Here is a 15174-nt window from a genome sequence, read left to right as displayed (position 1 = left end):
ATCATGTGAGGCAGACATACAGTAAGTACCTTTTAGATATCTATGTCATTGTCTGACACATTTTTTAAATCGTTTAAATATCTTCTGCAAAAGAATGTGTCATTACTGTATCACTTGTACGCAGAGCAGTGACCTTTTCAAATTCCACAAACAATACTTGACTAGTAATAAAGTATAAGCTGATGTCTCTGACATGAGCAGTTATCAGAAGATAGAAAAGATGACTTTTTACTGAGCGACCTCGAGGGTCAGCACTCTTTGCAAGAGAACCCATCAAGCCATAGTCCTGTGGAATCGCCCGTGATACTACAGGCTGAACTCAGGGGCCTCAGGCTCTGTGCTGCTCACATGACTCTATCCTACCTGCAGTCTAGCTCCCAGCCTGCTGAAGATGCTATTAGCAAATCAATACTGTCCAATGGACGCTGCCGCCACAAACCATCTGCCTGCACTGCAGCAGTCTGAGCACGAAATGCAACTTCAGCAGAGCAGTTGAGTTTAAAACCTGTTTTATACATTAAAGTATATAGGTGTCTGCACCCTGTATATATCTCAAGCATTTATACCTCTACAGCATGAATAACCAAGTCAGTATGTGTTAGTGCATGCACTAATTTGCATTCTCACGCATAGTATATATAAGTGTACACTAAATAATTCCTGCTGCCAGGTGTGAACCTATAATAGCATATCCTTCCTTCCACACACACACACACACACACACACACACACACACACACACACACACACTAAGATTTATGACAAACAAAATGTACCGTAGCTTAGAACAAACACTACCTTGATTCTTTCTGGATTTTTCTGTCTTCGAGCCCTGTGTCTCTCTGTCTGTCTGTCTCTCTGTGTGTAGAATCAGTCTCTTCTGTCCTTGTTCTCACATTATGTTCCTCACAATTTGTACTCCGCCAGTGACCTCCGACTATTGAGCTCTGCCGTGGTCTGTCACCACCTCAGGCTTCAATGTCTGATTCTCTCAGGAAGAAAAAAAGAAAGAAAAGCTTCACCACCCACCTCTGAAACACAGTAGTGCTTTTAATCAAATACAAAATTTCACAAGTGGGATGATTCATCCATGTTCATGGTGCCTTATAATGCCAACTTGACCAGAGTATTTTTGGGGGTGCACTGAGCTTCAAAACCCTGAGTAAACACCTTATGCTGTGTGTGTGTGTGTGTGTGTGTGTACAGCCTACATTTTCCTTTACATTTTACTGCGATGAGGTAGTTGCGTTTCACGTGGCGTGGCCAGGGCCTTAATGACAGAGTCGGTGAGGAGGCCGCGCCCCAAACATTTGGTTCTATTATACACCAGCCCACCACACCAACAACCAATAACTACATCTTAGTGGGTGGTGGAGGGTGGGGCTCAGTGGAGCACTGCCCAGTGAACTGTGCACAATCACACACGCACTCTCTCCCTCTGTCTCTCTCTCACACACACACACGGAAACATCCGAATGAACTCACAACAAGCAAATGACATAACCAGATCTGACCAAAACATTTTGAAGTCATTTTTAGCCCTGGATCTCAGCTAAAATGCCAACATCTGGAATGAATTCCAGCCTCCAAACGGGGAAATGAGCAGCATTATGGGTTTGTAGAGTAAAGTGGGAGAATGAATGTTGTTCAAGTCCACAGACAGAAATCCAGGTGTGAGAAAATGGTGTCCCATGTCTCCTTTCTTGTGTTTTGAGAAGTTACTGCCACAAGATAAATATAGATTTTTCCTCCAAGACAAACCATTGCTACCAGGTAGCTCAGTGAGAAAAGAAGACAAAAGAAGGAATGACAATATGATCAGTGTCACTGTATGCACCCTCTGAGAGATTTATTTGTGACTTTAACCATTACCTGTAGGAGTCCCTGTAGCTCATCGTGTCGTGACCCGAGTCCTCCTGGTCCTCCTCGTTCACCTTGAAGCAGACTCTTTTAATGCCACCTTGCTCCACTTTGTCCTGGTCACAGCCATCCTCGCAGGGGGCCAGAGAGGGCGGTTGACTTGGCTCGTAAACAATAGGCTCCCCACCTTCCCCTTGGAGTTGTGTGGGTTCAGTGATGGACGACAACAGGCTGGTGGAAAAATTAAGAAATAAATAAAAGGACACTATTCCCAAAATTCGATTTGAAAACACAGAGTTACTTACAATTTTTAGCACTGAGTACAATATACAATATATACTTTAAAACCTATGATTTCTTTCAAGATACTAAGTATGCGGTTCCAATATTGTATACTTAGTATCTTGAAAGCAATCAAACTAAACCCTTCAAATTATGTCATGGCATTATTAGGCTTATATTTAGAATACACTCTGCATAGATGCCTTCACAATTCATCTATTCATCCACAGTGTCACACCCCTTCCTCAGCACAGACACACAATATGAGTGTCTTTCTCTTGATGTTATCCTGGCCTCACTCCCTGTTCCTACACTGAGCCCGGCCCATAAATATTTTGGCCCTGAAGAATGTTCCCTTTGTAAATCCTCAGCTTTAAACAAGGCAAAGGGCAGACAGACAAAGAGAGTCTGACGAACAGCTTCAGCAGGCTAGTGTGGGGATAACAGCTCCTACCTTTTTATGCAGATATCCCTAAATGCCACTGTGGAGGGTATGAAAATAGTCTGCTCCCATATAAACACCAGTAGAATGCCAATATCTGAATAACAGCACCCGATGTTGGAGCTGAAAGTATTTTCTGAATAGACATGACTAAACAGTATTAATTTGATAGATGACACTTGACATGGGGGTACAGATAAAAACTGTATATGGAATGGTCACTTACACATCTATCTGAGCGACATACTGCTTCATCTCCCTCACTGCAACATCCAGGCGGCTGTACAAGTAAATGTAGGCGTCCTGGGTCTCTGTGTCTTCCTGTTTGAGCAGGAAGCTCAAGCCACCTTCCCCGTGGTTACCCCGCCGACCGTCTGTCAAGCCCTCGCCATCCACAGTCACCTCCCCACTGCCATCTAACTCGTCCCCTTCTAGGCCAGAGCAGCTCCAGGAAGGAGCTCCCATGCTGGTCACACAGTGCTGGGTGTGGGACATGGGGTTCAGTTGTGCTGCAGGAGAGGAGAGGAGAATAAACAGCATGTTTGCAGTGGGTAAATGAAACAGACTTCACTTAGAAAATTATATCCACCCTAGATGTTCAAAACCCTATGAAGTAACACTCTGTCTATTCCTTATTTAGGCTTGATGGAAAACAACTTCTTAGAGGGCATGTATGCAACTGATACACACAGCGGGACGCAAAACTGTCTGCTTGGGCTGAATGCCAAACTAAGCTGCAATAACTGGCAACATCCCAAAACTGCAGACAGATTAAGTTCTTGCAATGAACTGAGTGTGTCCTATTAAAGCACAGAACACATTACGATTAAATGGAGAAGCCCTTACACATTATGTACATTCTGTTCGTACCTTGAAAACACAGAGAACAGTGCTGGAGGAGGAATCACCTCAAGTAATAAGCCTCATGATTTAACTCTGTTTCTGACTGCAACACTAAAAACCAGCAACTGTCACTCTGGAAAACATCATCTCCATGGCTGTGGCTGGTTGAGCAGGCAGAGCGCATGCCGAAAAGCACCAGAATGTCGGTGCAACTGCAAGGCAGATGTCTGACATGCAGCTGGTGCTGAGAGGAAAGATGAGGACGAGGCATCCTGAAACAATGCAAGCAATGCTAACTGTCTGCTGTCTAGACAGCTGTCTTCCATTTTCATCTTTGTTGAGAGTGAAGGGGCTCAGCAGCCAAGCCGAAAGACTAATTAATATCAAGCTGTGTCAAAGCAGTCAGCCAAAAGAGAGATACTTCTTTCTGTATCTATGGATAGAAGGATTTTTTAATGTTTTTTGTCATTCCCTGGCAACACTCCATTTTCACTCACTCTCTCTTTCTCCCACCTTTGACCTCTGCAGCAGCAGCACTGAGTGAATGGCACACATTCCTTCGCTGCGGTTGAGGCACCATCTATGCTGACATCATACATTCACTTCTCATGTCAATAACATGAGTGTGGCCTGGGGCTAATGGAGTCTTAATGGCAAACCACTCATCTAATTTACTGTGGGAATCCTTGTTGAGACCTCATGGCTAATGTGGGAGGCTGGGGTTGATGTTCCCATCTCTGTGCTGCTGGGATTTAAATGGTCACAGAGGGTAATTAGTCAAAACGATCACAGAGCTGGTGTTAAGTGGGTTAAGCTTTACTATAAGAAGGGGATTGATCCCAGTGAAGCTTAGTTTAAGCAGTGGATATTTGACTGAGATTGTATTAATGTTCAAATCTTGTTTGATAGAGGTGTATGCATGTGTGTCCCCTCTACCTTGGTCGGGATCCAAGCCAAACAGGGAGTTCTTGCGCCCAAAGCGGATGCTGAAAGTCCTGCCAGCAGAGGTAGTGCTCTTGGGGTAGGAGACCTGCATGAAGTTGACGTGGCAGTTGGTGGGAACAAAGTCCATGCAGCCCAGTGGATGAGGGCGCACACCAGCCTGCCTGAACGAGGGCCACGCCTTGTTCCTCAGCTCCAGGGCAAACTGGGTGAAAAAGGGGAAATATTATGGGGAGCAGGACACAGATGTAGTTTAGTGAAAGCAAAAGCTGCATGACTGACAGCTCCATTATTTACAGTGTGTGTTGTATAGCAGAAAATATGACAGAGATGCGACAAATAATGACATCATGACAAAATGAAGATTAATGATGGATAGTAATCTTCTTCAAATGTATTACAGACTTCCCATTGGTTGAAGAGAGCATTTGCTGTCTGGAGTAATATAAAACAAATTTAAGGTCAACGACTAGAGCTTGTGTCCAACGGTTACTGTCAAATTTCTTATTAGATGTCATGTTTTACAGGTGCATATAGACAAGCTGTATTTCACCATGAACTGGTACATTTGCTAATGGTTGCGAGTGCTGTAAATAGACACACAGTAACACAAGAAAGGCAGCGTTCCACCTATTTTTGCATCCCGCCAAAAAGCCTCTCTTAGCTGTTCTGAAAGCATTAAAAACATGGCTTAGGGTAATTTAATGTATCTGGAAAACAAGAGCCAGTAAGAAATATATTGAAAAGAAGAGAGATAATACATCTTTTGTGGTAAGTTAATAAGAATAACTAGGGGACAACAACAACGTCATGTGCAACAATTCACGTCGTTTTGTACTATAAGAGTGTGTTTTAGTACCTGCTGATAACTGCTGATACGCCGCCGGATACTATCCAGCTTGGTGTCACAGATTTGTCTGAACTCGTACTGAGGCATGGTAACTACTCGATCGCTCTGGGAGATGAGCTGGCTGCAGTTACGAACAAAGAGGCTGTCATCACCAGAAAATGCCTCCAGGATCTGTAGCAACAAGAAAGATTGGTAGGAACAGATCGTTCCGACAATGAAAGTTTAGAAACTTGATTTAGTTGCTTGCAATCAGAGTGAAAATAGTGTTCCTAGTAGCAGTAAGTTCATTTCTTCTAGCTAAACATTTCTTTCCTAAAGTGACAACCAAAACCACCAGTGAGGCCAAAAAACCCTTTTGCTTCTTTCAGATCCTGTCATAATAGTACAAGCTGAACAAGTATCAGCGAGCCGCAAACTGGTGAACAGCCAAGTTGGGATCTTCTATGAAACATGAGATGTGACATTTTGGAGGCTGAGAGCATGTGAGCCATGTTAACAACTGTTACACAAATTAAAAGCAACATTATATTACATTTAGCTAATAAGTGAATGAAAGTATGTCTTATACCTCCTTTGGTGCCATCTCAGTATCATACTTATTAGCTTAAAATAATCAAATGTCATCTCATTCGTCCATAACTACCTTAGCAGTGAGGCTAAAACAGCCTTTGGGCTCCACCATCTTTTCCAGGACGTGGCTCTTGATGCCGGCAGTGCTCACGTATTCATAGACTACGCCGTGCTCCAGATGGACGTTATCGACCGTCATACTGACCAGAGGCAGCTCATCAGAGAGAGAAAGTCTGCCGAGGCGGTGATCTGCGGAGCACAATTATCACCGGTCAGTATGCGTACATTCAGAGTAAATTCTGTTTATTTGCATTTAAAAACCTCAAGTTTAGTATTGTCAATGGAGCCAGTGGGGTCAAACAGTCAATTAAAGAAACTGAACTAAAATCATTTTTCCAGTGAGTGGAGGTGGAGTCACAGCCTAAAATGTCCGAACAAAAGAAAACAGAACAAAAGAGAAAGCAAATACAGTAACACTGTGAATCTCTTCAGGAATGACAGAAGCCAAGGTACACAGCAAACTACACTTATTTTATGTACAATGACACAGAGGTTCACTAGATTAGCTTGTGGATTTGTCATCTTCAAACAGAGAATGTTCTATATAATTACCTACTGCTGAACCCGCTTTTTACTGACACAGTGGCATAATGACCCAGTTCACAGGTCATCTAAAAATAGCAATCTAGGTGGAGCATAATATTCTGATGTAATGTTTTTGGCAGCGACAAGACTGAAAAACAACAACAACAACAGCAAAAAAAAACCACATCAAGCCTACAGCTACAATTTCTATTACAGGACACACCCAAGTCACACTAATACACTTTGCTGACTGATAGGCCACAAATGAAACCGGCTGCTGATAATTATTGCCATTACATCTGGTAGGAAGAAATGGTAGAAATAAAACACAACTGAGAGAATTGTGATACTCTCTTGAACAATTCATGACTGGCTTCTTAAAAACACCTTAATCATAATTACTTAATTTAAATCAATCTATTAATAAAAAGAATATTTATAAAAAAAAAGACAGTTTCAGAGGATGTAACATCGTGTCTCACCCGTTCCATTGGTGCCGTTCTCCTCCTCGTGGTCAGAGCCGTTCTCCACTGGATAAGGCCTGAATGGACTTTCCTCCTTCTGACCTGCATCTCTTTCCAGTTCTTCCACATCCTCAAATGCACGATACACCCACTGACACTGGGGGAAAACAGATGAGGTGACATATTAAGTATCATTTTAATGTGCACAAAACCATTACAGGACTCAACGTGAGGAAGTAAGTGTAAGTAAGTAAGTGAAGGGGGAAGTGAGCATGAACTCAGCAGAAAAATAAATATGGTGAGAGGTATAAACGGGGAGAGAGAATGAAACCGTTATATTTAGATTCACACAAGTATGTGCTTTTTTGAAAACAAAGCTGAAGATGTGAGTGCACTTTATACAAAGAATCGATAAGAAGAATCTGAAGTATTTCTACATGCCCTGTGGACACTTTTCACCTGACAAGGCAATCAGGGCCGACTGCACAGCCCTGAGCTCAACAGAGCAGTCAGCCACATCAACAACATCCTGGTTATTCATCCTGCTGTCAAATGAACCAGCAAACATTTACTGGAACAAGTCCAAAATAAGGCTGCTCAGCTGGATTTGCCAGAGGGGTAGCGAAATAAAACAAAACAATGTGCTTTATACAGTAAGGACATCTTATCTGACTGTAGCCCTGTAAAATACTGCCTGGAGTCAAACATGTACAGAAAACCAGGCATAGGATTTGCAGTTTTGAATGTTGGCCATGTAGCACAGAGGGTAAATACTAGTATCTGGTTATGACTCTATCTGAAATATAAAACTCTGACATTGTTACTTTAAAACAGATTTCAACCCTAGGATTGTATCTTGAGCTGAAAAATGTTCAACTCTCACTATATTTGGCCTGCAGCGACGAAGTGACAGCCAGCAATTTATGTTTTGAGATCACAGGGCCACTCACTGTTGAGGCCAAGAATGCCGATGAAGAAACATTGTATGATACCACTTTGGTATTCTACAGAAATGAAAAAGTAAATGATTGTTGCAAGTTTGTTGCAATCTCAGTTAAATCTTTGAAGTTTAACATGTTTTTCAAACTCTTCAAAAGTTGCTGTGGCTAATTCTAGCTTCTAACTAATGTTAATGCTGCTGTATGTAGTGTGTCAGAGCAGGAATGTCTGGGTCACTGAGGTTCTCTGGCCTGTTCTCTGGGCTGTTTCACATTGGTGAATAATCCGGTAAATTCACTTCCAAAGATCCAACTTATTCTAATCATGCTATTTTGTGGCATTACTTAGTTTGTCGATTAAAGAAAGTGCTCAGGGAGTGCTCTCGTCCAGAATGAGAAAAAGTGGCTTGTTTTTAATAATTTGGACTACAAAACCTGCTCTGACAAAGAAGTGAAGAAGTGTGAGTGTTTGTTTTCATGTGTCTCCTCACCGCTTTAGGAGGATCCTGGTGTGTGTGCTGCGCAGTGAAGTGCTCCAGGACCTCTTGGTAGTCACTGCGGTTGACATTGTTGCCGTTGACCTTCAGGATGACCTGGCCAGGCTGAAGACCCGCCCCTGCTGCCTCCCAGCCTGCAGTGTGTCAACATGGGATCAGAGGTCAAAGGTCACAATGTGGTATAATTACAGTGGAACTGTATACGGCACATTGAGCTATTCAGAAATTTAAGTTATGGGAAGATTCATGCCAATACAGCCCCTTGAATTTAATTGACTCAAACTAAATTAAAACAGAATTGAATTTAATTGAGTTCTTCAAAGTGCTGTACAAGTGGCTCCCAAAGCCAAATGCTTGAATTAAAGCCAGTTCAATTTCTATGTTTTTTTTTTGTTTTTTTTTTTCAAATCTCATTTTGGACTCAATTCCCATATTGGAACATAACCTTGCCCCCTTTGTTCCTCCCAGAAAATAGAAAATTACTCGGTTCAGTGCTTCAACATGCTGTCCCAAACTACTAATGGCTTTACAGCCTGGAAGTCCAATCAACACCTCCATCATCTTCCTCTCCGACCTAAAAATATCAGCTGGCACACTGGGTGGAAGTGATGCCAGCGATTACCTAACTCCAGGCTACTTGACCCATGCACTGATGTCACACAGGGGGACTGCATGGGAAGAGAAAAAAAACAACAACTCTGAATTCAGATGGCAAAAAACTGCTCCTCAAGACACTAGGAGGGAGAGAAAAGGAGGAGGGGTGTAGAAAGGGAGGGGAATGGGGAGAACTGAGCGGCAGAGAAAGTGGAGAAGTCCCCCTGCTATAATAAAGCAAAATAAATCCAGAAGATCAAATTCCCTTGAAGCACCAATTGGTGTCTTCTCTCCTCACTGTTTTCAAATGTGTCCTCTCCTACGCCTGTCTGGTTTACACATTTGGTTTCATCCCTCATTCGACTCATAAATCTCTCACTTTCCTATTTCAAGTCAGTCTAGGTGGTGCAAACATCTGGTTAGAAGGTTGTGAGGAGACAGCAAGAGGAATGAGAAGGTAGAACAAAAGTGTTGGTGTCAGTAACCTACTGCACCTCTTACTTCTGATCACAGAGCAGTGTGTGTGTGTTTTAAAAGTAGAGTTTGGTATATAAAGGGCTTGAACTCTGACCGCTGGCTGTCTGGCTGACAGGTGGCCATAAAAACCTAATAAAGGCTCACTAAAAGCAGAATGTAACAGGTGGCTAGAGGGTAGAGTTACCTCATCTTTCCTTTGAATCCAGCCACAATTATTTGTCTTTTTGACACTGTAAACACTGTCAAAGCTTTTACTGGCACTGATTCTGCAATAACAAGCTAACATTCTTACAAATCTGTTCAGTGTTGGGGTCATTAGCAAAATAAGTCATTTCTAACTGAATTCAAGAAATGTTAATTGAAATATGTCTCCCTGGGAGCTGGGAACCATTAAACCACTTACCAGATTCATTTTCTATTACACATTCAAACTGATGGGTGTCCTTTTACCTTTAAAACTATATTGTGTGCTATATCCTTTCCTGTGACTGTCACTCACCTTTTCTGACAGCATGGACATGGGGGGGGGCAGAGCCACAGAGTCTGAAAGACAGGCTGTCTGGGTTGTCAGGGATCTTCACAATCCTGGACAAGAAAAGACAAGTCAGACCAGTGCACCCTATGTGTGTGTATATACGTGTGTGCTGGAGTGTTTGTGTGTGTGTTCCCTCACTCCTTGGCCTTGGTGGCGACCAGCAGCCGCAGGGAGCGCCGTATGCAGAAGGACTGGCTGATCATGGTTTCCACCTCGGAGAAGGGCCTGAGGAACAGCAGGTCCTCGTTGATGGTGTGGATCTTCCTGCCCACCTGCAGGCCAGCCATCTGGAAGGACAGACGGAAAGACAGAAGACAAAAGCTGTTATTTTTAGGTTGTAGCCTGTTTCAGCTCCTTCTGAAGCCCCTATTCGCATGTTAAAAGCTTCTGGTGGGGTCCTTGGTGTCACAGTGAGACCTAAACTGTGTGCTGCATTTGGCTAGATGAAGTATGATTCACGTTTTTACCTTACTGGCTTGTGTGTTATTACCCAGAAGCAAAATCTGAGAGTACTCCTCAATATTTTCAGTCTGCCCAGTCTTGTCATGTATTTTCCAGCATATGAGAAGGCTTTCTACGGAGGGTATAGATATCAAGATTGGCTACTAGATATGTTTAACAGCATTATATTTACACCAGTCTCCTGCCTGCTGCATTCACTTGCATTCACAGATTGAAGGGGTATTATAATTTGCACTTTTAAGATGCACTTTATTTAGATTTCTATCTTAATGTGGCCATTTGTTTTTGGCTGTGACCAGTGCAGGTTTGAGGTATCAGATCTTGCCTTGAACTGAATACAATCTGATCCGCCACAGTGCCTGTAAGCATGTTGAAAAACAGCAACGACTGCAAACACAAATATACATGCTCACAAAATATCTAACATCCTCAGTATATCAGCTATCATATCAGCTTCTAAAATCCCTCCACAAATGACAGACACACAGCACCAGCAGTGTACTGCACGCCATTAAATGCAGTCCTCTTGCACATCTTCAGTCACGTTGTGAGAATAATGCCTCCTCTGTGTGTTCGCTGTGTGAGTCCAGTGTCCTGGGCACAGATCCGGTGCGGTGGCTTTGGCTGAGCCGGGCCCCGACTCTGGATAACGGCCCAGGGTGGATGCAGGAATGACTGGGAGGAGCCACAGGCATCTGAATGTGTGTGTGTGATTATACAGCATGGGTGCATGTCTGCATGTGATTCTCTATAAACGTAAAGTGAAAGAGCTCTGTGTGTGTGTGTGTGTGTGTGTGTGTGTGTGTGTGTGAGTGAGTGAGTGAGTGAGTGAGTGAGTGAGCGTCTCCAAGCCCTTTTCAGAGCCCCATGGGAATCAGCTGAGCTTCATTCACTGTGCTGGCACATGGGCCGTGTCACAACTACCAATCCTGTTATTGTGGGGCTTGGGGGACGTGGGGGTACCGGGGGGTATGAATCACTCTCAGAAGAGTGAGGTTTACCATGGTGGAAGCAGGCAGTGAAGAAAAAGAAAGCTTATCTAGAAGTTACTGAGGAGAGGAGCAATTTGGGAAAAAAATGCAATGAGTAAAAGAATGTGATGAAGAAACTTGAATGAGAGGGACATGAGAGAAATTTAGGCAAAAGTAAATGGTGGTGAGAGCAAGAGACTTAAACTCAAGATACTGATGAAAAGGTTTGTTGTCTCTGGACCTGTGGAGAAGATAGATTCCTCAAACAACAAAGGGATCATCCTGTGTTTTCAAGTAGGAAAATACTGAAAAGATCGTATAAACAATACATAACCTTTGGTTGTGTGTCACCTGTCTAACCAGAGCGGTGCCTACACGAAGCAAAGGTAAAATCACAGGAAAAAAAGGAAAATAGTTCCATTAGTACTAGCATTAAGCTAAGTGTGATTTAATTTGTCAGGCTGAAAAACAATATCTATCACAGCTGTAGCCACAGATGTGACAATTTTACAGGATGCTCCTGAACACAACTATAATTGTATAACATGCTTTATTAAAATGAAACTTAATATTCACGAACATTTAAAATGTTTTGACAGCATTTAAATCGTTCTGGATGAGTAAAATGGTGTGAGTGAGTAAGCATGTCTAATGGCTTCACAGTCAATCAGAGCAAAGTCCTTCCAAGGGGAACAGAGGCAGACTGACAGCAGCCGTCAAAACAGTAGACAACCATTACCTAGTGGAACTAATGCCCTGGGGCGGGAAGGAGATACAGAGCGTGTGCACGTGTATGTGTTGACCATTACCTCAGCATGTGAGCCCCTGGTGACAGATTTCACCACAATGGCCTTGTTTTTCTCCTCAATCTCAAAGCCATAGTCTTCTTCCTCAGGGTGAATCTAGCACAGAGAAAAACCTAATTACTCCCACATTGACACTGCACTGTCAGACTTAAATGTCTTTAGCAAGTGGCACAATAATTGTCATGACAGCGAGCACATATTCAGATTCATTTTGTTTGCCTCATTATGCCCTGCCACTATTTTGCACACTGTAAATATATGAAATTTGCACATCTCATACACCCCAGTCTTAACCAGTCAGCCAGCTGCATGCAAATACTGTAAAAGGCAATTTGTTCATATTTGCTACAATGACCTGATTTCTTCTGAGGACTTCATATGAGCCACTCTTTCTTGGTGCTCATGTATACAAACAATCCACACATTATCGTAGTTTCAATCTTACAGGTTTGCAATTTGTGATTTTCATTGCATGTCAGGTGTCTTGCTTCTCTGCCTCTCATATTCTATTCCCCAGTGGGACGCGGCTTAGTTAAAGGCTGTCATCACCAAACAAATTAGCCGGCTTCCATTAGGTAAGCTGCTGGGGCCATCTTTTCCTGCTGCATGGCCCCGATAAGATAGGGATCTCTGCTCTTACATCAGAGGAGATGGCTGTGGTAAATAAAGAGTTCCTGCACTTCACTTCAATAACAGCCATGAGGGGGGATTAGTTCTGCTAATCAAGGAAAAAAGCCCTTTCCACTTGTGCAAGGCCAGATAGTGTGCCTTCTTGGGAAGAAGGCACGCGATCTAGGATGCTAGTGATGCTTCTAGGTTTCCCCAAAGACAATGGACTTAACCAACAGTTCACTTTCTGTTTCATCCTCTGAAAACTACTGTACATAAGAACCAGAACAGTGTACACTGACCTTGTTTTATATGCCAAATAAATATACCAGTGATATTCCATTTTCATAATGAAAAGGCTATATGAGCAATCGTACCAGTTCGAAAAGGACATCCAGACCACTTCACTGCCTTTACTGTAGAAAAATTAATTACAACAGACGTCTATATTCAGCCCATGGTGCCATGTCTGCTGCATGTCTGATGATGACCTGGCAGGATTTTAATTTTCAGTCCAATAAAGTTTTGGGAGCTTTAATCCAGTGAGCAGGGACACTAGCTATTTTTTTTTCATCCCTGAATCTATTATCTTGTATCCAGCCTAAACACAGGCTGGAATGTCCACAAAACTACCACTCTGCGTGTACAGTATACTGCATGCATCATTATTACATGCATCAGCGGTTTGTGTCTGTAATATCTCAGCGTGGAACCTGCTTTAAAAAAATCTGAACATTTTAGAAACTTTAGTAATGCTCCCACAATTTTGCAGTAGCTGCTTCACCCATTTTCACTTAAGACAAGATAGGCAATGCTTAGACATGTCACTCCTGACATGTGTACGTCTTGGGGGTTTCTCCTCTTCACTCTATTCTTCCAACACCTGTTGTCTCATGTCATGAATGAGGATTGTTATATGTCAATACATCACCAAGGATAAAACAGAAGGAGGTATGAATGTAATAAAACAGAACATTAAGGAGGAGGAAGAACTGAGATATTTGTTGCATTCTAATTAGCTTCTGTGTTATTAGATAAGGGAACTTAGCAGCCTGTTTGTGAAAAAATATTAGGATCCAGACTGGAATGAGACAGAAGGTCACAAGTCCTAGAAAAAAGGGGCCTCATTACCACTTCCTAAGCCCTGTTTCATGTCTGTGCACTAAAATCAAATGTTTCCAAACGGCAGCACAAAAGGGACTTCATTCCAGTCAGTACAGTTGATTATATTTCCAAACAACGATGTATACTGATCAGAAAGTGTCTATTGTCATTAAAGCAAGCCCTGCTCCAATGAGGACAAGGTGGGGGCAGGGGTCAGGGTCAGGGTGGGGGTTCGTTGTTATGTTAATTACACCCAAGTCTAAACAAAGTGAAGAGAAGAATATAGTAGGAGACAGTATGTCAGTTCAATTGGCTATACAATACAGTCCTGCTTATAATTATTGTGTACACACACAGGATGCACACACATTTTGCATTCATCCACACTGATCTACTATTTACCAATCTGAACAGTGATTTGTTTTTTTGTTTTTGGATAATGCTGGTATTATCACAGTGTAGTGAATTAAAAACAATCCTTCTGCGTATTTAGTAAGTAGTAAGTTTAAGTATCTGTGTAACCATGCATTTGTGTGAGAATGTGGAAATACATGTGATTAGGTGTGGGTCAGTGCTCTAGCTCACCACCAGGGACTTGACTAAGATGTTTTCAATGAGTTTGAAGTCATTGCGCTGGAGCTGCTTGCTCTTTGTGCTGGTTCCCTCCATTTCCTCGTCCGCATAGAAACGGAAGAACTGTGACTCGTCTTTGAACTCGCTCTTCTCCAAGACTGAGGGGGAAAAGACACACACACGCAAACACATGCACACACACACATGCACATGCACGCACACACGCAAACACACACGCACACAATTGGTCAATCTCAGACTTTTCAATAAAAAGTTGCTGAAAAAAGGTTAATTGGTGTAAATGAAAGGCCAAAAAAAGCTAATATCAAAAGGCATTCAGAAATCATTCAAAAGCATCAGCTTTGACAATACATTGCTGCTTGCCCATTAATAATTCAAAGAATGTTCATGCCCATACTGGCTAAATTGATGGTCTTGAAAAATTGGACCTTGTAAGTGCTAAGCGTGTTACATGATGGCCCGTGCCCTATTTTGCAGAACCTTTGCCACTTCAAAGACCTGTGTGATGTAAGTGTTTGCTCGAGCAGCATCAAAAGGAACTGCCACTTAATTTGTCGTCATCTTCACACAAACAAGCCAACGGTTAATTAAATCATCAGCTAATGATGCTAGCAGGAACATCTGGAGCCAAACCACATCTGGGTCGCAGCCAGCTCAAGCCAGCGCTAGGAAGGATTCTCCGGAGGACACAAGAAACCGTCTGTTTTGTGTGTGTGTGTCTGTGTGTGTATGTGCGTGAGTTTTTTTAG

General features: G+C 42.6%; 1 protein-coding gene across 1 annotated transcript in view; it reads right to left on the bottom strand.

Annotated features, from left to right (window-relative positions):
* The window catches only part of prex1 (phosphatidylinositol-3,4,5-trisphosphate-dependent Rac exchange factor 1), an 80275-nt gene that overhangs the window by 14425 nt on the left and 50676 nt on the right, over nt 1-15174 (bottom strand). Inside the window, exons 16-26 of the mRNA XM_041946327.1 lie at nt 14417-14562; nt 12122-12214; nt 10018-10166; nt 9844-9929; nt 8268-8407; nt 6857-6995; nt 5863-6038; nt 5229-5390; nt 4364-4574; nt 2811-3093; nt 1873-2091 (exon numbers count right to left, since the gene is read on the bottom strand). Coding sequence (XP_041802261.1) covers nt 1873-2091; nt 2811-3093; nt 4364-4574; nt 5229-5390; nt 5863-6038; nt 6857-6995; nt 8268-8407; nt 9844-9929; nt 10018-10166; nt 12122-12214; nt 14417-14562 — 1804 coding nt within the window. The remainder of the gene's footprint in view (nt 1-1872; nt 2092-2810; nt 3094-4363; nt 4575-5228; nt 5391-5862; nt 6039-6856; nt 6996-8267; nt 8408-9843; nt 9930-10017; nt 10167-12121; nt 12215-14416; nt 14563-15174) is intronic.

This window comes from Chelmon rostratus, chromosome 10 (genome assembly GCF_017976325.1).
Source record: "Chelmon rostratus isolate fCheRos1 chromosome 10, fCheRos1.pri, whole genome shotgun sequence".
Taxonomy (NCBI): Eukaryota; Metazoa; Chordata; class Actinopteri; order Chaetodontiformes; family Chaetodontidae; genus Chelmon; species Chelmon rostratus.
This window is presented reverse-complemented; position numbering and strand designations above follow the sequence as displayed.